We start from the raw sequence: 25,489 nt of genomic DNA on the forward strand, positions 1-25,489 counted from the left end.
ACACCTCCTCCAAACTAGCCTCCAAACTCCCCACATCAGCAACCTCTTTGAACTTTACAATCTCGAATCTACGATTCCATTTATCTCTTTTCTTTGGAAGAAAGACTTCCCCCACCCAACCAAACGTACCAAACAATTTCCACAGCTTCGACCGCAACATGTTATCTAATGTCTAAGTTTGACCTTGTGGTTCTTCAAAAAAAAAATTTGACCTTATGGAAAAATTTAAAACATAGATGTGACCTATTCTCATTACTAAATTAGATCAATAAATCTCATAGTAAAAAAGAATTTGTACTTGAAAAATTTAATACTTCTTGATCTAATAGTGAAAAAAAACTCGTATATAATATAATACTATTTTACTTGTGGAACACTAAAATAATCTCACTATATGTGTATGATTGTAAAAAAGAAATTAAAATAAACATAAGGTGTTTTCTTCTAAACATATACTTATTTGGTATTAGCGAGTATGCTAGAAAATGAAAAAACCACCTTGATATCAAATATATACAAAATTCTGAATATATAATAATTATATATGGACCCATATGTAACAATGTTTAAAAGGGTACAAGCAAAATTCAGTTTAGATGTTACTATCAAATATTAAAAAACAAAAAAAAAATTGAGAGTTCAAAATAAATGAACTTATAAACCTTAGACAAGTGTCCAATGTATGTGGTGGTGTTTTTTTGGCCTCATATGGTTGTTGGTTGATTTAGTAGTACATCCGTACTACTATAATAATGTAATGCAACCAAACAATCAGTTTAAACTATTGCAAGATTTTGACAGAAATTGTTCAGTTCAGAAGGTACTGTCTGTTATTGAAGAACCTCAACCTCATTAGTTAGAATGAGATCTTGTTCTTTTATTTCTATATATATCATTGTTATTATTATTATTGTTACTCCTTTACTCATCTACCATGCACAAGCACAATCACAATCACAAGGAATTGACTCTATTATCCAACTCCCACGTTCCGGGTCATCCCGAACCCGAACCCGAACCAGATCCAGACGGTTTCTGTCCATCGCTGATTTTGGTGCCAGAGGTGATGGTTTTCATAATGACACTCAGGTAATCCTTTGATGCTGTTGTACAAAATGTAATTGTTGTTCACTCACAAATGCATCACAGTGCTGTGAAATGTAAATGGTATTTATTCATAGGTTTGAGCATAATAGAGAATTAAGATTCATAGCCACTGAGACTGAATGTTAGATAATTATCTCATTGAGCTATATATAGGATAAGTAAATTTTAGAATCTTCATCAATGATAATTTGTTACCATGATATATTATTGATAAACAGGTTGTTAACTTTTCTATCTATCTTTTCAGGCCTTCTTGAAGGTTTGGGAAATTGCTTGTTCTCTCTCTGGATTCATCAATATTGTTTTTCCATATCAAAAAACTTTTCTTGTCACTCCAATTGACATTGGCGGACCGTGTCGATCTAAGATCACTTTGAGGGTAAGCACTAAGAGTGTATGAAATCTACCAGATTTTAAGCAAATTTCTGTCATATGCATCTTTCAAATCTTGAATGAAATGTGTCGTATTGAAAATGTTTATTATTATTTGTTTTATAGATCTTAGGAGCAATAGTTGCACCACGAAACCCTGATGTATGGCATGGTTTAAATAAGCGCAAATGGATTTACTTCCACGGGGTGAATCACCTTTCTGTAGAAGGTGGAGGGAGAATAGATGGAATGGGACAGGAATGGTGGTCCAGATCTTGCAAGATCAACACCACTAATGTATTGCTATCTCAGAAACTTATTTTCATATGTAGTTGAAGTTTATGCATCGGTTTAACTAAGTGATGATGACTTCAAAATCTCCTTTTGCAGCCATGTCTTCCTGCTCCAACGGTTAGTGGCGCTTCAAAATATGGAGCAAAACAGTTCATTTCTCTAATCTGATGATACATTAGTTATGAATCTATTAGCTGAAATATGAAGCTTCATTTGCTATGTAGGCCCTGACTTTTCATAAATGCAAGAGTCTCAAAGTCAGAAACCTTACGGTGCTAAATAGCCAAAAAATGCACATCGCATTCACTAGCTGTATGCGGGTTGTTGCATCACGTCTCAAAGTATTAGCACCTGCCTCCAGCCCTAATACTGATGGCATCCACATTAGTGCTACAAAGGGTGTTGAGATTAGAGATAGTCTAATTAGAACAGGTGTGTTAACCTCAATCTAATGCAATACTAGCGTTACTCATATTGGAAGATCTCAGTGATAGTTTATAATCTTATTTATTTTAAATAGTAATAACATGTTAGTGTTTTAACAGTCAATCATATTTCAGAAATCATAGGTACCTTTTTTTAGTAAAATATAGGATAAGCAGAAAGAAACTAGCGTAACAACGAATAAACTTTGTAGGCATAACGGCAGCCTAATGCACTAATTAAAGCTCCCGTATATGCAATGTCTGGGAAGGGCTCCCGCCATTTGGTGTATTATATGCAGCCTTACCTTGTTTTTTACACAAGAGATTGTTTCCAAGATTTGAACGCGTGACCTTTCAGTCACGTGATAACAACTTTACCGTTCCGCCAAGGCTCCCCCTACTTTGTAGGCATCTTATAAGTTTTTAAGTTTTATGATTATCATTATTATTTTTGAATGTATGAAACTAGCTGAATATAATATGCATGTCATTCCCTATATGATATTTTCAGTTGTGTAGCTTTTAAACTTTGGAAAAGTTTAATGTTGTACGGGAGAGAGGGAAAAAGGCATGTGCAACCAACCTGAACAATAAACCAACAATAATGTAACATTGAAACACCATAAAAATGTGTAAATCATTTATAAGATCAGAGAAATGTGTAAACATTGAAACACCATAAAAATGACTACTTTCATTACCGTTTTGTCGAAGTTCCAGAATAAACTTAATGATCAAGTAATGTGTCAGAAGACAAACATTTCACTGCATTATGTCCCATTTCAGGTGATGACTGCATCTCCATAGTCAGAAATTCTTCACGGGTCTGGATCCGAAATATTTCCTGTGGTCCAGGTCATGGCATAAGGTGAAAGTAATGTTCACTTTTAGTTCATTAGGACACCAAGTAGAATAAATTGTATAATTCTTAACCGATACTTGTACCTATTTTTCAGCATTGGTAGCTTAGGAAAATCAAACGTATGGGAGAAGATTCAAAATGTAATTGTTGATGGAGCTTATCTTTACAACACTGATAATGGGGTGAGAATCAAAACATGGCAGGTAACTTTCTTCGTAACCGTATCATTTTCATTCTCATTCTATTTCACCTAGTGATGACAAGTCTATTGAGTCGAGCCAAATTTTCTTTAGGGTGGGAGTGGTTTTGCCTCCAAGATCACATTCCAGAATATCTTAATGGAAAATGTGTCCAATCCAATAATAATAGATCAATACTACTGCGATTCACGACATCCATGCAAGAATCAGGTATTGAATTTTAAGATATTTTTGCAGGGTTTTTTTTGTATGTCTGCATGTTCATGTACTGACACTATTAATAGTCACAGTTTTTTTTTTTTTTTTTTTTTTTTTGAGAGGATAGCCTATATAGTTTTGAATCGATTATAATCATGTCAGTGACATACATTCCTGTCGAATCTCCAACAAGGATTCAAATTAATGAAGTTTCATGATAATTTAATTCAACTGAAGATATTATGCTGTAAAAATTTAATGTAATGCATTGTGATGCAGACTTCAGCTGTTCAAGTGGGGAACATATCCTTCATTAATATTCAAGGAACTTCGGCCACCGAAGAAACCATTAAATTTGCCTGCAGTGATGCTTCTCCATGCGAAGGACTATATCTGGAAAATATTTTTCTTCGATCATACTTTGGAGGAAATACAAGATCTTATTGTTGGCAAGCTCATGGTTCTGCTCAGGGTTATGTGTACCCTCCTGTCTGCTTTTCGACAAGTAGTGATTTAATTAGACAGAATGTCTTGTTAGAGCCAAATCCTGCTATTAATTCTGTCTGAACAGAAGGTATTTTGTACATAATAAAACAAGTAGTTGAACCCCTTGATATCTATTTTATAGGATTCAAGGTCTTGTTAGAGTCATATGGTGATTAGTGTCTGTATTCATAATCCATATGAATGCATGCACTTGCATTATTGAATTTGAACTATTTTCTTGGTAGTGTTGTCTTTTTTTGGATGTACTTCCAATTATCTGTTCTGTCTCGTGTAATCTCTAACGTCAATTGAATGAGTGGCTCAAAAAAATATGCTAAATCGTAAGGTAAAAACAAAGTTGAGAAAAAACAAGTTAAAGCTGATTTGAATGGTTTTAAACAACTTGTGTACCAACTTCATGCATTGCAAGGGCAGATACTCCTGCTTCTCCATAGGATCACTTCTATAGAATAAGTTGCAAATCACACTCATTAAGATATTCATGCCATAAGAAAAGATAGAAAACATAGAAAGTCACGTGATATAGTTCCTTTTCATCTATTCATCTTGTTTTCTTGTTAAAATTTTGTGTTAGGTCTAACTCAATCTTACGAAAACAATTTGTAAGGTGAGACCGTCCCCTCATATAAACATATGCTTAAGTCGTATGTTTATTAATGTGGGACTTTTAACACACTCTTCATGCGAACATTTGGAGTGTGACCCGATAGCGAAATGGATTCAAGGTTTTTCATGTTTTTGCAACTGTGACATAAACACATCATTTTTTATGTTTCAAACACGTCATTTTTTAGTACATGTGTTGTGTTGATAGTCTTCTCTTTTATTTTTGATAAAATTCAAATCACTTGTCATGTGTCCCATGTAGTCTCTATAATCTATACATCATGGTTGAATGAATACCTCCTTTGAAAATTTGAAATTAGGCTCAATCTAGGCAAAAGCATAATAGTTAAAAAAAAAAAAAAAAAAAAAACATCTCTGTCAACGCAGATTCTCCTGCATCTTCGTAAAATCACTTGTGTTGAATAAGTCAGAAGATGCGAACAAGAGGTATAAACAGCCAACTATGCCTGAGTGGCATAATAAGAAAAGCTAAGCAAAATCAATATCCCTATTATTGGATGAAACTTAAATTTTAATGAATAGATCAGAAAGTAATAGCAGATTGCAACAGGATAATACTAATTTGAGGAAATTTACTAATGATTTGAATCAGATGCTCTTAATGGATCAGATTCTGGACTACATTATAAGGTCTACAAACGTCAACTTTTCACTAATATTTTGAATCAAAGGCAGCTCCAGTTTTAAGCTCAGCGGCCAAGTTTGAGACACCCACGGCACGGGCAATAGACATATTGATGTTTTCCCAGCTTCTGAAAGTTCTAGGTACCATCTTATCAACATATAGTGTTCCATCTAGGTGATCGCACTCATGCTGTAAAATCCGAGCATGCCAACCAGAAGCATTTATTTTGATTGGCTCACCATATCGATCAAAACCTTCAACCTCAACATCAAGGTACCGCTCTACCACAGCTTGAAATCCATGAACACTGCAAAATGTTATTGCAAATGAAGTTAGTGTAACCTGGACATAATATGTAGTTATGCACACATTATTGCCCCATAAATCACACAAAACACACACATGCATAAAGATACGCGTTAAGAGAAATAATTTGATGATTTGGTTGTAATTGCTTCAAAATTGATCCCATCAAATTTTCCTTATAATGCCAAAGTAAGTCAGAAAAGAACCCAGTCTCATGAAATTTCAAGCCATCGCTAAAGAAAGGGCTAACAATATACTATCAAGAGTTTAGACTGGCATTTTAAATATTCAATGAAGAAATACACAATTCCAAAATATGAGCATGAACAAGGCTTGTCAGTTTTGAAACAAAAAAATGAAAAAGTTGTAAGAAAATTATTGCCACACCTCAAGCACCCTTCAAAAAAAAGAAAAGTCTTGTTGCTCTTGATCTTTAGCTTGGGATTCAGAATCACCTGTGACAGTCAGGAGAAGTAGGGAACTATATTAATGTGTATTACTCAAGTAACAAATCTCATGCAAAACTAAACTATAAAAATGTCCTTTTAATGGTATCTTTTTGTTCAAATATCTTATGGACAAACATTACATACCAAAAGATCAAAAGGTCTTCTATCTATTATTTTGTTCACCTCCTCGGTGTAGTTATAAAGATTTTCTTTTGGTTCCTCCAAAACAATTATCTGCATACATAATAATAGACACAGATAAAACATTTTTTTAGTACAACAACAAACTATGCAACACAACACCAACACTTCACATTGAAGGTGTGTGTAATGTCCAACCGAAATGAAATATTGATTCATACATACCCTTAAGGGGATACCAATTTTTTGAGCAGAAAGACTAATTCCAGGAGCATTTCTCATGACAAGAATCATGCCATCGATAATCTTCTGAATCTTGTCTGAATTAATCTCACTGTGATCAACTTCACGTGCCGGCTCGTGAAGAACTGGGTCACCAGCTTGTACAATGTGAGGCAATTCGGATTTCAGTGTTTTACTTAAGAATGCCGTTTCTGAAGAAGCTGAGCTAAAGCTAGAAAGTTTGGTATTCGAAGGTGGAGTTTCGGTGTTACAACTAGAAGAAGATGATGATACGGTGGCGTTTGAGAATACCAACATCATCGGAACCACCCGCAAACGCGACGCCAACCGCCGTGCTGCTTCCATCTCTGTTTCAAAGAGTGAAGATGACCCTTGCAATTTTCTCATGATCCAACTAAAAAGAATGAGAAATGCTCATACTTATAGGGAAATGATAGTAGAATTGTTCAACACCTTTCCTTAATTAGACCCTACTGCCTCTCATGATTTTCGGACAATAACAAATTTAATTGATTGAAACCTTTTTTTATCGATAAAAATTCTCTAGATAAATAACAATGTTGTGTGATTTAATAGTGTTAAATAAAAGGTTAAAATTGGAAGAATATATTAAAAGCTATAAGCTATAAGCTCAAAAGCTACTTGAAATAGCTTCTCAAAAAACGCTATAAGCTAATGAAAAAAGCTTTTTACCAAACACATTTCATTCTATCAAAACAAGTTTATAAGCTTGTCCAACAAGCTAAAAGCTAGCTTATTTATGTTACCAAACACAGCCATAGAGGGAAAGAGAAAGCCAAAGAAAGAAAAGTCCTCGTGAGCTTAGCTCAGTTGGTATGGACAATGCATAATATACGCAAGGTCCGGGATTCAAACCCCGGCCACCAAAAAAAAAAAAAAAGCCAAAGAAAGCATTTGTAATATTTGAAGAAGCAACAAGTTTTATGTTGTTGAGGTTTTGTGTTGTGTTTGTTCATGATTTCACATGCATGTTGAAGTTAGTAGTGATAATGGATCAGAATGTAACTCGGCAGATACCCCTATTATTGAAACATATATTTAATGAATTGATCATAAAGTAATATAGCAGATTGCAGTAACAACTTACATAAGGATAATACTAAAACTTTGAGTAAATTTACTAATTCCCAGAATGAGACTATTTCTAACTTGATGGATAAGATTCTGGACTACATTATAAGGTCTACTAATGTCAACTTTCATTAATGTTGTGCATATGAAACTAGTTTTGAATCAGAGGCAGCCCCAATTTTACGCTCGGGGGCCAAGTTTAGGGCACCCACGGGCAAGAGGGAGATCCACGTTTTTCCAACTTCTGAAAGTTCTAGGTACCATCTTATCGACATATAGTGTTCCATCTAGGTGATCGCACTCATGCTGTAAAATCCGAGCCTGCCAACCAGAAGCATTGATTTTGATTGGCTCACCATATCGATCAAAACCTGTAACCTCAACATCAAGGTACCGCTCTACCAAAGCTTGAAATCGATCAACACTGCAAAATGTTATTGCAGGTGATGTTAATGTAACTTCGATATATGTTATTCTGCAAACATTATTGGGACATAAACCACAAAAATATGGAGCAAGCCAGAATTACCATATTTTTGAAATTTTGACGTTAAAAACAATATTACATAACTGATAACAGATACAACAAATTCAATTGAATCAAATCAGGTTAGAGGAAAATCTCTCACAAGCATGGCATATTTACAATCAGAGGACTCAATAATGATAATCAATTGTTTTGTTACACACACTGCTTGCCCTCTTTGGTGAACTGCACCCATGTTTGTACTTCTACTTAGAATTTGGTTGGACCTAACTCAACCCATTGCAAAACCGGTTTATAAGGCGATGGATGCCTCCCACTTATAAACACTTTTTGGGCCATATTACATTAAATGTGGAACCCACAACAATACTCACAGCAACTTCAATATCGACAAAAGAAAATACAGCAAAGCTCAACCTCCACAAAAGGTAATGGATATTGAATCTCATTTTTTTTTTAAAAAAGACAAAAGCTAAGAGAAGTTCATACCAGACGTTAAAACTAAGACATACATAGGTTGAGTAAATTGAACTTAAGCATAGTCCACCTGAGTATACTCAGGCAACCCTTATGTTGTGAAAAAATCCATGTGAAAGCAAACAACCATCTTTTGAATTAAACATAAGCAATTCTGCTATGCATTGGGTTACATGGATGCCAACTTACCACCAGTTGAGGAGTCCTTGTAAGTGAAAAAGAATAAAGACTTTGCTACTTTTTAGCTTTTAGGCAAAATAATAACTTAAATCATATCAACATTGAAGAATTTGATCATTTGGAATCACACACACATACATAAAGATACATGTTAAGAGAAATCATTTTATGATTTGGTTGTAATTGCTTCAAAATTGATCCTATCAAATTTTCCTTATAATGCTAAAGTCAGTCAGAAGCCAACCCCACTTGGTGGGATAAAGCTTGGTTGTTGTTGTTGCTAAAGTAAGTCAGAGAAAACTTGGTTTCATGAAATTTTAAGCCATCACCAAAGAAAGGGCTAACAGTGTACCATCAAGAATTTAGACTGACATTTTAAATATTAAACCAAGATTTGCAACATTCCTAAATATGACCATGAACAAATGGCATGTCAGTTTTGAAATTGCAAGTATGGCAACAGAAAATGAAAAAGTTGTTAATAAATTATTGTCACACCTCAAGCACCCTTCAAAAAAGAAGGCAGTCCTGTTGCTCTTGTTCTTTAATTTGGGATTCAGAATCACCTGCATCAGTCAAGAGATCTACTGAATGAATGTTATTACTCAAGTAATATATCTCATGTACAAAACAAAACTGAATTTAATTTCAATAAATGAATGAACCATATCTTCTTTTTTTATAATGAACAAATGATAGCTTTTGAACATGCACTAGTCGTCAAACATAATTAGCTACTTCTTAGAGAGTGAAAGGCCCTTGAAATTGGACCGAGTAGCTGCATCCAGGTTTCGATCACCCCTCTGGTTTACAATAACTTGCATCTTAATGACTGCAATGCAATCCATAGCTAACTTCAAATTTCAAATCCGTGTTTCTATTTAATGTATATGTTCATTTTCCAATGCCAGATCAGAAGAAACAATGAACTACTACTAGTTAATTTTACTAATTTCAGTGAGGAAAATATTTTCTAATTCTATATAGGGTGTCTCTTTCACTGTTGGAGAGTCACAAATGGTAACAACTAGGCAATAGCAATTAATTGTAGTATAATGTAATGTAATCAAGTAATTATTAGAATTATTAGTAACATTCATACTGATGATAAAAAAATGTGTATATATTATTCAAATGTTGTCAGATGATTTATCTTGAATTTTGCATGTTGGTTAGTTAATTCTTATATCTTCCAAATCACTCGAAGCTGTAGAAAGCTTCTTCTTTCAGCCAATATACCACTGATATATCAGTTAAAATAGTCCAATTCATGCTTCCAGAAACTTTTGTATTATTTATCATATGATTTTTAGCTTGCATTGCATACCCCTGGTTACTTGGTGATCCGTATAGGCAGTTTCTTGATATTCATTCACAAGTAACAAAGAAAAAGAAGCTATCATTGGTTCACTGATTCGCATATCATATATGGAAATATACATACCAAAAGATCAAAAGGTCTTCTGTCTTGTGCTTTGGTCTCCTCCTCTGTGTTGTAACAAATAAATTCTTCTTTATCCTCCAAAACTATTATCTGCATACATAAAAGAAAACACAGGAAAAACATGCTTAAGTTCAACAACATCAAACTATGTAAAACCGACACAGCGGCACTTCAAACTAAAGGTGTGTGGTGTTCAACATGTGTTTGTGTCTATTCTAGTCTAGAACACAGTCCTCGGATTCAGCGCCTATTGAGCGAGTGGTTACCTAGGATATATGGAAATATGTGTGTAGGACATGCCTTTGCCCTAAATGCTAAGTCTTCTTTTATGGTGATCCCCCCTACTAGGGTTTCCTAAGATTCCTAGGCTTCTCCAATCATAATCAGACCCAACCCTAAATGGGGTGTAGGTCTCATCAGATATTCTGTCTTTAGTTAGCAATGAGGATGACGAACAGAGTGGCACACGTGGGGTAAGGATAAATTACTCAACTAACTAATGACACTCCGGTACGCTGGTCGGCCATGCTAGGTCCTACTATGGAGACAAGTGTCCTGGTCAGCCGTCATAGACTCTCTTGGCTAAGTCATGGACTCCTCTAGTCAATCGTTCTTAGAATTTGTGGTTGGCCTAACGCAACCCCACAAAACCTACTGTAAGTTGAGGACTGCCCACGCTTACAAACACATGTTCAAACCATCTTTCATCCAACGTGGGACTCTACTAACATACCCATTCACGCCCAACACTATTGGGCTTGGTGCGTGAATATAAATGGTGGGTGGCTCGATAGCGAAACCTAATAACAAATGGTCCAAACGATCTCGGAGGCGGCTCTAATATCATCTTAAAATTTGTGGTTAGGCCTAACTCAATCTTACATGACACAAACACTTTTTTTATCTTCTTCTAGCTTTCAGAGTTCGAACCTCAGACTTTGCATAACCAACTGAGCTAAGCTCACCGGGAGAAATAAAACAGACACTAGTATCACTTATAGTAATTTGAAAAAAAATGACATAACTCAATGTAATCACACGTATTGGTAACGATTACAACAACAAGAAAAAGCACATTTTTGATTCATACCCTTAAGGGGATACCAATTTGTGGGGCAGCAACACCTACTCCAGGGGCTTTTCTCATGACAAGAATCATATCATCAATAATATTCTGAATCTTGTCTGATTTAATCTCACTGTGATCAACCTCACGTGCAGGCTCATGAATAACTGGATCACCTGCTTTTACAATGTAAGGCAATTTATTCACAGTTTTCCTTAGTAATGCTGTTTCTGAAGAAGGTGATGATAATGTTGAACCGAACTTCGAAAATTTGGTACTTGATAGTTGAATTTTGTTGTTACAACTAGAAGATGAAGAGAGTGATACGACACCGTTTGAGAGCACCGGCATCGGAAAAGCACGTAAACGCCACACCAGCCGCCGTGCTGCTTCCATGTTCTGTTCAGAAAAATTGACTGAATTGAAAACCAGTGCTTGATATTTGACCCGAACCGAACCAATTTTTCAAAATTTTGGATTTTTTATTTTGGCAAAATTACTTCTATCATATTTATATTCTTTTCACCTCATATTTATTTGAACAATCATTGAATGAGACAACTAGTGGGACAACAAATATATATAAATACATTAGATTTTGACACTAATAGAGAGAAAATGAGAACATGATATAAGTATGAAAAAGAAAATTGTCATAAAAGTTATCATAAAATAATTGTTCAAATATCATTTCTTTATTTTTTTTCTTTTATCAATTTATGATTTTTTTCGATATAAGTTCATATCTATGGTTTTTTCACGCATGTTCTCATATGAAAATTCATACGCGAAAAGATTAAAAAGACAAAAATCACATGAAAAAAAAATGATAAAATCGTTATCTAAAATTAAGTTTTGAGATGACAAGTGGAATTTTGCCTTTTTTTCAAAGCTCTTTTTTGAATTGAAGTTATCAAAATATACTATCATTTTAGACTTATACTCCCTCCGGTCCTTGCTATATAAAAAGAAAAACAAAAAACATCAAAATCAATTACAATCATTAATTATTTCAACTTCTTGAATGTTTTATGAATGTACTCTCATAGAAATTTAAGTATTAAATATTAAATATATCCACTATGATAAAAAAAAAAATATCATTTTAATATTTTAAAATGGGTGGGGATATTTTCACTCCAAGAGTAAGTGTAATATCTTACTTTAAATCTTGACCTTTAATTCAAATATTGGTTAATGACTTAGATTAATTGATATGATAGGCTTTAATTCCATTTTCTATTGTAGTCAATAATTATCACTGCAAAATAACAAAACAATAAATGTCTTTTAATTGCATGATTTTTTTTTTCTTCTTCCATTGTTTTTTTTGTTGTTTCACGCAAAAATATTTTTTGAGGGTTAAATTAAAATCCTTTCCTTGAAATAAAAATTTCAAGATTCACTCATTTTATTCCTTCAAAAAAATTGAATAAGAAATTTATCTTTGCATATATGGCATTATGTTAATATTCAGAAAGAACATTATACTTGCTAGTTTGGTGCATATAACAAAACAGAACGTGTTCAACTTCTGTTATATTATCTTTTGTTTCAAGCTTTTTTAAGAAACTAAAACAAACAAAAAAATAAAGATATTGAACAAACAAGGAAAAAGAGTTTTTAAGTTTTGTTCAATTTTTACTGATAAACATTTTTGCCATGAAAGAGTTTTTAAGTTTTGCTCTTAACCCTCAAAAATTCTAGTGTGAACCAAAAAAAAATGGAAGAAGAAAAAAAAAATCAAGCAATTAAAAGACATTTATTATTTTGTTATTTTGTGGTGATAAATGTTGACTACAATAGAATCAAGCAATTAAAAGACATTTAAAAAAAAATGGAAGAAGAAAAAAAAAATCAAGCAATTAAAAGACATTTATTATTTTGTTATTTTGTGGTGATAAATGTTGACTACAATAGAAAATGGAATTAAAGCCTATCATGATTTAAAGGTCAAGATTTGGAGTAAGATATTACACTTACTCTTGGAGTCAAAATATCCCCACCCTTTTAAAATATATATTATTTAATTATTATATTTGTAGTGATTATGAGTTCAATTTTTTTTTTTTTTTTTTTTTTTTTTTTACATTTGAAGGTGATGATTCAAATCATGGCAATGAGATAAATAAGTCCATTCAAATCATTGTACTATATATGTATTATTACTATAGCATTCTAACATTTGGAATTCGAATCAAGAGTTACCATGATTCAAATCATGCTAGCTTTTTTAGTCTCCTATGTTGCACTCTCGATGGCTTGATTTGAATTTTTTTTAAGGATGCTTGATTTGAATATTAAAAAGGTCATATAGGATGATTCAAAACATTCCTTTATATATATATATATAAACACACATTTGCAAAATCATTTCATAGCAAATTGGAAAACAAGGGATTTCGAGTTAATTGTGTTTTGTGAGCAATTTTGAGTTGGAGAACACGTTGTAAACATCTTAGGAAATTAGAAATCTATAAAGAAAGGATTGAAGTTTTTTCTATTGAATCATCGTTGAGTGAAAATAATTGAGGAATGATTGGAAAGAGGAGAAATTAGGGATTGTTCAACTTAAGCAATTGGGCTAATTTCTTATGATCTCTTTGTAATCTCTTATAAAGAATTGAATCAAAGAATTGTTTTCTCTCACATATGTAGATTATCTTTTTTTAGCCGAGCTGCTTAACAAACAACAATGTTACTCCTCTACTCTCTATCTTTGTTTTTTGATTTGATAGTTTAAAAACTCCATGTGCAAATTATATATATTAAACGATATTGTAGATTCTAAAATCTTTTTTACATACTTAAGCATTTGTATTATGTATCACATTCGTCACACGTTTACATATGTGTCTATAATACTATAATAGAATAAGTTAGTTCTTTTATGTCACCATGTCTCTTTTCAAATATATATAAAGTTTCATGATTAATTAGAAGAGATTGACGTGACAAAATGTTTCTAGGACGATTGTTTTCTGAAGCAACTCATCTTAACAATATTTTAAGGAAACTAAGCGACATCATACGTTCTTAATAATTTGTTCATTAAAAAAAAAAAAGAATAAGTTGTTTTAAAATGACGAAATGCTATGTATAGCAAAATGTTTTTCACGAATTCATCCCGACCAGTGTAATTTAGCCGCACATAAACCACTATACCTGCATGTATGTATGCCACAAAAACAGGAAATAAAATGGAGTAGTATTTAACAGAAATACATCTTTCGTGAAATCTCGTGATTTAGTTTTTCGATTTATATAGCATGGCTCTTTAAAATGATAATGTGGAATCCACATTATTAAAAATGCTCTTCAATAATGGAGACAACTTTCTGAACAAACCTTTTTGGCATTTTTAAGAAATGTATAGGAAATGGGTAGAGGTGTGGACATAATTAAGAACCCAATGTGGGACGGCAGCTTCCCATGTCTCTCAATCAAAGCCACATATGGGCATCACATGCCTATCTTCATTATTTAATTTTCATTGATTTGAATAACGTTATTGCATGCATGCATCTACATAATTATTTACTTAATGTTCCCCATTGGTTTTAAGAATTCAATTAAATTAGCATTGGTGTTACTAGCTAGCTAGCATCTTAACCATCTTCTAAGCAGGCATTAATCCACATGACCGTGTCTTAAGCCGCAAGATTAAATTGACTATAATCTGCTTCACATGGCACAACTGTTTCATTTGAGACTAATGATGAGTTGCTTATTAAAATCTATTTGACTATTCAAGCCTTGATCCTTCAGAAAAGGCAATTTCAATATTTAAAAAAATAAAATAAAATCAGTTCATTAGTATTATAATCTTCAAATGTTTATATTGTCAATATGTATAATTGTTTAATTATATTTTATACATATAACAAGGGTTACGTTAAGAAGTGTCTTCAAAATACTTGTTAAGAAGATAAAAATAAAAATATGATAAACGTACCACAGAAGAAAAAAAAAAATACACTTAATATTACCTACTTTTGCCTTAAACCAAGAACAAGATAGAATTGTTTTAAATTTTTATGCAATCCAAAACACTAATCAAACAAAAAATATCATCTATATAGTTTGAAGAAATGGGATATATGAGGTCATACTTACCGATTGAGGAAGCATTAAGCTTTCTTCAACAAATAGACAAATTTATCTTAATGTAATTCTTTTCCTATGGGATTGACACCATGCTCATTTACTACGCTAAGCATATCAAACCGACTAGATATTCTCAGCACCTTTTTGCTTGCCTCCTTTTTTTAACTTTGGTTTGAAGGTGTTACCATTGTATGGGGACAAGGTGAAAAGTCATCACAAAGATTGATGAGAAAAAAATATTCCCTCCATCCCGAATTAGCTGAGCCATTTTTTCTTTTCACATATTAAGACAAATGTATAAATGAAGGACAGAAAAAAATGATTTTAAATGTTCTTGTTAAGTATTGGTACATTCTCCACTATCATAAATGCAAAGTGGAATATATTGAATTGGAAGCTGTGAAATTAGTATTAATTAGAGTTATAAAAGAAAAAGAAAAAGTAATTAATATTGTATTGAAAAGTGAAATGACTCAGTTATTTTGAGACATTTTTTTTTGTAAATGACTCAGTTATTGTGGGACGGATGGAGTATAATTATGTAAAAGTTTAATTTGCAATATATCTACGGACAATAATACATTGTTAATGACTAATCTCCGTCAAATAAGTTAGTTACGTCTTTCCTTTCAACCATATTTTTTCATCAACAAAACTTAAACTCGAAAAGATCTGAGTCCAATTTCACATCGACCAATGTAATTTTGGTTATTAAAATTAGAAAGCACGTACACATTTAATTAATTAATCTTTATCGCTCTTGTGTATATATATAAGGAAGCACATGAGTCTGTCCATGAAGCATCCATTCCATTGTAACACATGACATACAACTATAGTTAGGCTTTGACATTTCAATTAGAGAAAGTCATATCAACATGAGAAGGAGCTACATCCAACCATCATCAGATCTCAAGAAAATAGAGGAAAAGGTTACTACCAACATGAGGGAGAAGATGAGAAACTCATCAACTTCATTATCATATGATCATAATGAGGTAAAGAAAGTTGAGGACTCCTTTGAAACAAATAAGAAGCTAGAGAGGAAGACTACAGAAGACATCAATGCCAGTGCTGATGCCTTCATCAAGAATTTCAGGAAACAACTCGTGATTCAAAGGCTTCAATCCATTGAGAATTATGAGAAAATGCTTGCAAGGGGTCTCTAGCACTATACTATATATATATATATATATATCATCATGATTATTATATCATATATATAACTACCTATAATATAATTAATGTTTAAGTTTGGTGTATGCATTATATCATCATCTATATATATATATATATATATATATATATATATATATATATAGCTTGATTTGTTGTTTCCTAGCTTTTACTCTCTTTAATAATTTTTGAAGAAGCATACATGGTTTAGATGTATAAGATCAGAAATAAGGTGCGCAACCAATTATACTGTCCCTATATTTTGCATTACAATAGTGCCCAAAAGAGGAATTGGTTCATGCATTTTTCATCTGGCTTGTTAGAGGAGTTTTAATGTGAGAGATGAGAGCATTAAAGGACAACCATTAGATTATAACTAACGGTTCAGATCTTGTGTTATCTTTAAATTTCAAATTTTGTATCTTTTTCTGATATTACGCGCGCGTGTAATTCACTCACGTATACTTTCTCCCTTTTCATTTTCATGCTTCAAACTAAACAATTAAAATTCATAACACAAAAAAAGTTAAATACTATTATAAAATGGCTTCGATTTACAAGCTCCCTTGCAATTGATGTACTTGGTGTTCATTCTATCAGCAAAACATTTAAGCTTTGATTGAAGTGATGTTGTATTTCGTTGTGTTTCTTTCTTCCAATTTATGTTGAACTAAGAAAAAGAAAATATAAATTCATTCTGGAAAATTATTCTGAAACATTCATTCACAAATTACTGAAAGAAAAAATAGATTACGGTGAAAGAAAAAATAAGAAAAAGAAGCGGGTTGCGCGTGGGTGAGAATTGGAAGGGATATATCCAAATTAAATAAAATTTAGGCAATATTGCACAATTAGTCCTTTAACTTTATTTTAGGTAACACTTCCGTCCTTTATCTTTTTTTTTGTCATGATTTAATTAATACTTTATGTTATAAAATAACAACATAGTTATCCTTTTTTATGAAAAAAATAATCAAAAACTCCAAAAAAAATTCATCAAACTCATAGGCAAATGTAAATCTTCATCATACAAGCCTAGAAAATCAAATTTCTTTGAAAAAAAATCTCATAAAAAATGATAAGATATTGTCATTTTATAACATAAAGGACTAAATCGTGACAAAAAAAAGATAAAGGATGAAAGTGTTACCTAAAATAAAGTTAAGGGACTAATTGTGTAATTTTACCTAAAATTTATGATATAAGTTCATTTTAATCCAAGGGTTGTCCTTTAATGCTCTCATCTCTCACATTAAAACTCCTGTCACTTGATACATCTTATATATGTATATGGAAAATGTTGTATTCCACGAAAAGTATTCCACAGAAACTAAGAATAACACATCAGCCAAATCCCAAATTATATTAATTTAAAATTAAAAAAGAAAAAACTTTTGTAACTGTTGCTTTGTGCGTGATCGTGGTTTTCGTGGAATTTGGTTCCTGGTATCTATATATATATATATACACCAGCGAAAAGACGGGTACAATTTCTACTGCGCTAACGCATGTAATTATTTTATTATGTTTGTTTGTATAATTTTGATTTAAATTTTTAAATTTTTAAATATTGTGGAAATTATTGATATATTGATTTATAAACAAAATATTGTCAAGACATATAACAAAATTATTTTTTAACTCAACATATTTTAGTTTACATGCATATAAAATTAAGGTAAAATAAAGATCATTTATTGTTTATTCTAATAGTAATTAGTAACATCATAACATAAACGTGTGTATTGTGTAAAAGGAACATCATAAATAAATGTATAAATGACATGTTATGTAAAAGAAACATTGTTATGATTGCGATAAAAGAATATCTTTAAAAACTACATTTTTCAAGTCTCCATCTCCTCCTTCTTTTTCCCTTTCTTTAATGATAACTTTTGTTGAATTTTGAGAAACCCCTCTTGATAAAGCTACATATAATTGACAATGGCTGAAAACATGCCGTAGAAGATAGATTCCGACATTGGGAATGGTCTTCCCTTGTGACTTATTTATGGCAATAGCAAAGCTTACTCAAACGGGAAATTGTTTTCTACTGGGCACAAAGGGAAGTCATGAACTCACATTTGTTTTTGGTCCCTAGAAATATACCAACTTTTCGTTTTAGTCCCTCTAAAATTTTCCTTCAACTTTTAGTCCCTATAAAATTTTCAATCTTTACTTTTGGTCCCTCGTTTAAAGTAAACTCATATATAGAATTCATATTTTTAAATAAAATTTTGCAGAAAAATGTATAATATTATAAGGATCTCTCCCAAAAAAAATTTAGAATTTTTTACCCAAACATGAATTAAATATGAATTTTTATATTTTTGGCTGTAAAATATTCATATTTAATTCATGTTTTGTTAAAAAAATCAAATTTTTTTTGGGAGTGATTTTTACAATATTTCATAAATTTCTGCACAATTTTATTAAAAAATTCAATAATTTACTTTAAAATAGGGACCAAAAGTAGTGATTGAAAATTTTATAGGGACTAAAAGTTGAAGGAAAATTTTAGAGGGACTAAAACGAAAAATTAGTATATTTATAAGGACCAACAACATATTTAACCCTTAATTTAATTCTGGAAAAGAATGCTCTTTTTCCAGCATTACTTCATGTTAGGATTTCTACATCCTCATGTTAGATGTGTCTAAACATGTGTTGCATTCACATCCACAAATATAATTACCCTAAATTAGATGATTTTCTCAAATTATAAATGTTATTGGTGTGTCAGTATCTATGTTATATCTGGTGTTGGTGTTCGTATCCATACTTCTTAGCGGTCCTATCTTTTTATGGCATCTAAGATGGTGGTTTGAATGTAACCAAAAACAAAAGAGGGTGGTTTGAAGCTTTCTTATGTTTCTGTTTTTAGTTGTTGGTAACATGAGTGTGATTATCGTTTAACAATTTTGAATTGTTTAAATGATTCTAACATTTTGACTTCACAATATTTTGTTGGATATTGGATGGGGCCATGGGAGAAGTTTATCATTTGTATACATGCAGAACGTTTGGAATCACAAAGAAAAAAGCAATGCTTTTATTCCTTTAAACGGCAGTGGAAGGAGCTTAACGGCAGGGGAAGTTATTGCTCATTTTCCCTTTATTTAATAATTAAAAAAAATCATGGTTCTTTTATATATATATAAAAAAAAAAACCACGCTATCATAGGTTGTATAATCAATTATAAACCAGTAAAGTTAAATAATTCTTAAAATTATTCGTAAACAATTTGAATCATAATCGCTTATAAACTAGCAAAGTCAAATATATAATCCATAGAATTAAACGACTTTGATTAGGATTAACATGAAATAAAAAAGAAAAAAACTAAACAGGTTAATTATGAATTCTGATGCAGAGGGTTGAGAGAGGTTGAGAAAAACTAAACAATGCGGAGACGAACTATTAAATTTGAGAACCCTACTTATTAATGTTTAATATAGTGCTAAGAAAACTTTTTTCTAAAATAATTTTGAGCCCTAATCTTTTTTGGAGGATTTAAAGTCCAATTTTTAAAATTATTTTTTGCTTACGTTTGTTACTAATCTTTTTTTATAGTATTTAAAGTCAAATCTTTAGCATTATTATTTTTTGCTCACGTTTGTTACTAATATTTTTTTTTAGAGAATTCAAAGTTCAATCTTTAACATTATTTTCTGATCACGTTTGTTACTAATCTTTTTTAGAGGATTTAAAGTCCAATCTTTAACAATATTTTTTGTTCACGTTTGTTACTAATATTTTTTTAGAGGATTTAAAGTCCAATCAGTAACATTATTTTTTGCTCACGTTTGTTACTAATCTTTTTTTAGAGGATTTAAAGTCCAATCAGTAACACTATTTTTTGCTCACATTTGTTACTAATATTTTCTTAAAGGATTTAAAGTCCAATCTTTACCATTACTTTTTGCTCATGTTTGTTTCAATTTATCAAAGACTAAGAAGAGTAACTTATATTAATAAAATAATATGGAAATACTGTTTTTTTTTTAAGTAATAAAATAATATGGAAATATTATTTTTTGTGGAAGGGATATGAAAATACTTGGCAACCTTTGTCGGTTGTATTGAGGGAAACAACACAGATGTACAACATAAAATCGGTTGATAAAAAAGTAACATGATTTTTTGTTTTGTGCTTGTTTTTTGTGAGTTTGATTTGTGGTTAACGAAGGTAAAAGAAGGTTAACTGTGACAATTAATGACATGAATTAGTAATCCACGTGTTATTTTATAATTGGCTAATAGTAAGAACAATTCATAAGGAATTGTGCGTAAATTTTCTCCTTAAATTTAATTTATTTTTATCTATTTGTTACATGTGTTATTTGTATTTAAAATTAAAAATTAAGGGTATTTTTGGAAAGAAAAGTTCAACCCAAAAGTGTGCTGAAATGGATAGTTTTCTTTATATATAGGAAAGAAAAGTTTTCTTTATATATATATATATATGGATTTTGCTAGAAGACATCATTTAGATGTTTTTTTAGCAAGCCACACCTTAAGGTGTGATATCCATTTTTTAGTTATAACTTTGCTAAAATACACCTTCATAAAAATTAGTTGGTATCTTTTAACAAATGCCAATAAGAATAACTTGCTAAATGACACCTTCATAAAAGATGTCTTCTAACAAAAACCTTATATATATACACCTTGCTTTTTGTGTTTTCTTTGTCAATTACATTTAAAAGATGGTACGAATGTGAACTCTTATCATTTTAAGTAAAATACCACATTCATTCTTCTTATTTATTTATAAATCTATCAATTTTCTAAAAATAGGGTGAGGATCTTCCTATAAACTTTTTTTAGGTCCATAATAGAATTTCCATTGAAAGATACATATTGTTAAAGGACAAATTTTTCTTTTTCCATCCAAAACTTCAATTTAGCATTGCTTCCTCTTGACTCTTATAACTTAACCGGTTCCCCTTTTATAAAAATCCTTTTAAAAAAAATAATTGTGTTTTTTCGGTAAAAATAAACTAATTATTATGTCATGCATAGGTTCCATTATTTTTGCTTAATGCATATGTAATGTAACGGTTTAGAATTGTGGTAGCTCCTTGAAGACAAGCATGACAATTTCTTTCTTTCCAAAAAAAAAAAAAATGACAATTTCTTATCCCACCCTGCTTGTTTCTTGCTCACCCTACGACATTTTAAATTATATAAAATTATATAATTTAAAATGTGTAAAAATAAGTTACAAAATATCCTCCAAAGTCCTAAAACATTTCATCTTATATAATCCGAACTAGATGTAGATGGTGGGAAAAGAAACTATCCAAGAGCATGAATACTGCTCTTCTCTCATCTGTTTTTGCTTATTCCCGTCAAAATAGTCGAGAGCGAGTTAATTCACGCATGTGTATTCTCAACGTGAGTTAACTCACGCATGTGTATTTCTTGGCGGGAATGAGCAAAAAACAGATGGTGGAAGAGCAATTTTCTAAGAGCATTATGGTGGCCTTTTGGACATGTCCATACCCAAGACTGTCGGAGAGGCCCATTTTTGGCACATTGATTGACGGATTTTGCTCGTCTAATATAAATAAAAAAAATGCTCTCTCACATCCCAAAAATATTAAAATACCTCCGACAACACTTAACTACCGAAAATATTTTGATATATTTAGGGTGCAAGGGAGCAATTCTTAGAGTGAAAAGAGCAAAATCCTTGGTTGACGGTTTTTCCTTCTGTGAGCCCACTCATATTACTTTCTCAGGCCTAGGCATTAGATTTTTTTTTTCCCTTTCAAAGGGGGCATAAGATAGGAAAGTTATTGTTCCCACTTTTGAGATTGATAAAAAACTTACCCGACGACAGTTTATTGTCGATATACTTTATTCTACGGTAATTAACTGTCGAAGTGGTATTTTTTTAAATGTAGATCCGACAATAGTTAACTATCAATAGAGTAAAGATTTATTTTTCTGGTGTTTCATAGAAAATGCTGAAATAGAAACAACAACTTTCATAAGATAGATGATTGATTAGAATGTATGGACAATTCTTCTACCACGTGTACCATTGGTCTCTTTATTACCGTAACACCATGTTAATCATATCAATATTATTGTGCCAGTTGAATCCCTTCAAAAATTAGAGTAACAATTTTTAAAAATAAAATAAAGTGGGTATTTGAATTAATTTTAAATTCATGAAAACTAAAATTTATACTCAAAATCATATTCTTTTATAGAATTGTAAAGAATTTTGAATCAAATCAACAACCAATTTCTAAACGAAATTCCTTCGTCAAAATGTCAAATACAAATAGAGAGGCTAACATCAGCATTTAATAGTCATCTGTTAGGACTAACCGTATGCATATTACAAAACCATTTTACTTATTTTGACAAAACCATTTTAGTTGTGTAGTGTGTACTATATAATTAGGCAATGAAGTAAAGAACCAATTTTCAACATAATATATCAATATGTGTCACTCTTGATAGCGATTTACCAACTCTCACATGAAGAGCCTTTCCTTATCCATGCATTTTTACCAAAGTCTTTTTGTGAGCTGGACCAGCTAGTTACAATGATAATTGTCACATTGCCCAAATTATAGAATAAATAAACTATACTGTAAAATTATTCAAAGATCTTTCCATAATTTTGTTTTTTTGACAGAATCTTTACATAAAAATATACTATTTCTTTGCTAACGCTGAGTCAGCATATATCTAGTAATATGAGCTGTCCATTTGTCATCTGAGTCAGCTTGAAGATATTATATATATTCAACTTCATATTCAAGATTTGTGTAAAAAACAGAAAACTTCTATTTAAGATTATACACTATTTCTTAGGAGAAAATGTAAGCATAGCTTAGTGTCAACACTCAAATGTTTGCGACTTGTTTGTACGTACTTGGTAGCTTCTTTAGTTATATACATCGATTGATATTTGATTGATTGGTATTGATAGATATATAAATTATCACCCCTTAGTTACTCTTTTAAGGGAGAAACTCATTTTGAATACTTAAATAGATTTTATGTGTACTACAATTATTTATTTATAATTTTTTTAATGATGGAATTTAATGAATCCTCAATTACTTCAATTCATAACTTCATTGTCATGGATGTTTTGGTCGTCAATTTGGACGTTCTTTTCCTCTTCCTCGCGGTGTACGGTTGTTTGATTACGTATCAGTTTCAATAAATTAGAAATTTAATCATTAACTTAAACGTCAATGATGTAGATTAAGATACATGTGTATTCTAATCACTTTAATTTTGTCGAATTTCAACAAAAAAAATTGAAAGAGACAAATTTTTAATTTGTTTTCTAATCACTTTGATTTTGTATTCTAATCACTTTATTTTATCATTTTATACTATTAACTTTGCTCTTGAGCTGTATTTCTCACATACATCCTTTTCTTTTTAGCGGTGCTAAATCAGAGGATATATATATATATATATATATGGGTTTGCTAGAACACACCCACTAGTTTTTATGTGGGAGTGTTTTAGCAAAGCTACACCTTAAGGTGTATTTAACCACTTTTTAGTTATTTACTTGCTAAAATACTCCTTCTAAAAAATAAGTGGGTGTATTCTAGCAAATGCCTATAGGATTTGCTAGAACACACCCACTTGTTTTTTTAGAAGGTGTGTTATAGCAACATACACCTTAAGGTGTATTTATTAACTTTTTAGTTATAACTTGCTAAAACACTCCCACATAAAAACTAGTGGGTGTGCTCTAGCAAATCCCATATATATATTTGTCTTGTTTTCAATGTATTTTACAAACATGAAATAATGAATATTTTACTAAAAACAGCTGTATATATGTTGATTCTTACCAATTCAATAATTCCAATCTATCTTAATCAATTACTATCTTGTATTTGTGAGTCACCTTAACTTAGCATATTAATGATGTAGAAATGAATGACATAAAAATTCAAACTTTTTTTAACAAATAGAAATTTCAGTGTAAAAAAATATATAGTGGCAAAAAGACAAATATGTATAACTAGATTTTTGACCCGTGCTCCGCTCGGGTTTATTGTAAATGGATTGACATACGAATAATAAAATGCAATATATAATAGGTAACGGTGAAAAAATAATACGTGATAATCTATAGTAGTCAAAATAAAACACTTCATAAAATGTATGAAATCTGAAAATATTATAAAAGAAAATTCGGTAATCATATCAATAATTCAGGTATATATAACCAAGTTTAAATTGCTGCAGACCTAACAAAATTAATAAATAAGGATAAGTGTAGAAAATATTTTCTTCAAAAAAAAAAAAGCAAGAGGATAGGAATGAAATTGGTGTGATGCATTCTTTTAGATGAAATTTGTTAGGTTAAATAATTTCTTTTAGATAGAATTTTTTAGGTTAAATAATTGCAAACCAAATAAAGCAAATGAGCGGGGAAAAATTAGGTTAAATTGTTGCGGACGTAACAAAATTAATAAATAAGGTTAAGTGTAGAAAATATTTTCTTCAAAAAAAAAGGCAAGAGGATAAAAATAAAATTTATTGCGATGCATTCTCTTAGATGTAATTTGTTAGGTTAAATAATTTCTTTTAGATGGAATTTATTAGGTTAAATAATTACAAACTTAATAATGCAAATGAGTGGGAAAAAATTATGTTAAATTGTTGCGGACGTAACAAAATTAATAAATAAGGATATAATATAGGCAATTTCTATGGTACACTCGATAATTTTGAGTGTACCGGTACACCAGTGTATTTAAATGAATAGTTTAATGATTTATTTTCTTTAGAAAAAAATATTTTCTATCATTTATAATTATAATAATTATATTTTATTTTTCAAAAGTGTCGGCAAAGCAAAATTCAATTTTTTTTAATTTTTATTACTCATAATAGTGAATATTGATTATTTTTTTCAATAAAATGTTAAAATTTTTTAGTATAATTCTTATAAAAAATGAAATGATGTTTTTTCTTATGAGATAATATTTTCTAAGATACAAAAGTCGATAAATATCTCTTTATCACATTAAAATTATCGTTAACTTATAGATTTATAAAATAGGTGTACTGATACACCTTAATTGAAGGATGTATCGTAGAA

The 25,489-nt window shown here is 30.9% G+C and overlaps 4 protein-coding genes across 4 annotated transcripts; 2 read left to right on the forward strand and 2 right to left on the reverse strand.

Annotated features, from left to right (window-relative positions):
• The first annotated feature begins 671 nt into the window (after positions 1 to 671).
• On the forward strand, positions 672 to 4,210 carry LOC11433078 (probable polygalacturonase At1g80170). Its single transcript, XM_003597816.4, has 9 exons — positions 672 to 1,089; positions 1,355 to 1,486; positions 1,606 to 1,776; positions 1,870 to 1,890; positions 1,998 to 2,205; positions 2,985 to 3,066; positions 3,155 to 3,263; positions 3,354 to 3,470; positions 3,738 to 4,210. The coding sequence occupies exons 1-9, from the start codon at positions 862 to 864 to the stop codon at positions 4,023 to 4,025; spliced, it is 1,356 nt and encodes a 451-aa protein (XP_003597864.1). The 5' UTR covers positions 672 to 861; the 3' UTR covers positions 4,026 to 4,210.
• A 934-nt stretch (positions 4,211 to 5,144) lies between these two features.
• On the reverse strand, positions 5,145 to 6,941 carry LOC11442038 (peptide deformylase 1A, chloroplastic/mitochondrial). Its single transcript, XM_003597817.4, has 4 exons — positions 6,339 to 6,941; positions 6,117 to 6,206; positions 5,911 to 5,978; positions 5,145 to 5,524 (listed from the first exon to the last, which is right to left on the reverse strand). The coding sequence occupies exons 1-4, from the start codon at positions 6,741 to 6,743 to the stop codon at positions 5,245 to 5,247; spliced, it is 843 nt and encodes a 280-aa protein (XP_003597865.2). The 5' UTR covers positions 6,744 to 6,941; the 3' UTR covers positions 5,145 to 5,244.
• A 458-nt stretch (positions 6,942 to 7,399) lies between these two features.
• LOC11442039 (peptide deformylase 1A, chloroplastic/mitochondrial) lies at positions 7,400 to 11,592 on the reverse strand. The gene is made up of 4 exons (XM_003597818.4): positions 11,127 to 11,592; positions 10,037 to 10,126; positions 9,091 to 9,158; positions 7,400 to 7,872 (listed from the first exon to the last, which is right to left on the reverse strand). The coding sequence occupies exons 1-4, from the start codon at positions 11,496 to 11,498 to the stop codon at positions 7,629 to 7,631; spliced, it is 774 nt and encodes a 257-aa protein (XP_003597866.2). The 5' UTR covers positions 11,499 to 11,592; the 3' UTR covers positions 7,400 to 7,628.
• A 4,402-nt stretch (positions 11,593 to 15,994) lies between these two features.
• Positions 15,995 to 16,792, forward strand: LOC11442040 (uncharacterized). Its single transcript, XM_003597819.4, has one exon. The coding sequence runs from the start codon at positions 16,088 to 16,090 to the stop codon at positions 16,376 to 16,378; it is 291 nt and encodes a 96-aa protein (XP_003597867.1). The 5' UTR covers positions 15,995 to 16,087; the 3' UTR covers positions 16,379 to 16,792.
• Positions 16,793 to 25,489: the final 8,697 nt, after the last annotated feature.

Source organism: Medicago truncatula, chromosome 2, assembly GCF_003473485.1.
Source record: "Medicago truncatula cultivar Jemalong A17 chromosome 2, MtrunA17r5.0-ANR, whole genome shotgun sequence".
NCBI classification, from domain to species: Eukaryota; Viridiplantae; Streptophyta; class Magnoliopsida; order Fabales; family Fabaceae; genus Medicago; species Medicago truncatula.

What these genes read in the sequence shown, in the direction of transcription:
- LOC11433078 (XM_003597816.4), top strand. Translation starts at nt 862, where the DNA reads ATGAGATCTTGTTCTTTTATTTCTATATATATCATTGTTATTATTATT. An exon ending in GTTTTCATAATGACACTCAG is followed by an intron (nt 1,090 to 1,354) that starts GTAATCCTTTGA and finishes CTATCTTTTCAG; the next exon opens with GCCTTCTTGAAGGTTTGGGA. An exon ending in GGTCCAGGTCATGGCATAAG is followed by an intron (nt 3,067 to 3,154) that starts GTGAAAGTAATG and finishes CCTATTTTTCAG; the next exon opens with CATTGGTAGCTTAGGAAAAT.
- LOC11442038 (XM_003597817.4), bottom strand. Translation starts at nt 6,743, where the DNA reads ATGAGAAAATTGCAAGGGTCATCTTCACTCTTTGAAACAGAGATGGAA. An exon ending in AAATTGGTATCCCCTTAAGG is followed by an intron (nt 6,207 to 6,338) that starts GTATGTATGAAT and finishes TTATGTATGCAG; the next exon opens with ATAATTGTTTTGGAGGAACC. An exon ending in GAAGACCTTTTGATCTTTTG is followed by an intron (nt 5,979 to 6,116) that starts GTATGTAATGTT and finishes TGACTGTCACAG; the next exon opens with GTGATTCTGAATCCCAAGCT.
- LOC11442039 (XM_003597818.4), bottom strand. Translation starts at nt 11,498, where the DNA reads ATGGAAGCAGCACGGCGGCTGGTGTGGCGTTTACGTGCTTTTCCGATG. An exon ending in AAATTGGTATCCCCTTAAGG is followed by an intron (nt 10,127 to 11,126) that starts GTATGAATCAAA and finishes TTATGTATGCAG; the next exon opens with ATAATAGTTTTGGAGGATAA. An exon ending in GAAGACCTTTTGATCTTTTG is followed by an intron (nt 9,159 to 10,036) that starts GTATGTATATTT and finishes TGACTGATGCAG; the next exon opens with GTGATTCTGAATCCCAAATT.
- LOC11442040 (XM_003597819.4), top strand. Translation starts at nt 16,088, where the DNA reads ATGAGAAGGAGCTACATCCAACCATCATCAGATCTCAAGAAAATAGAG.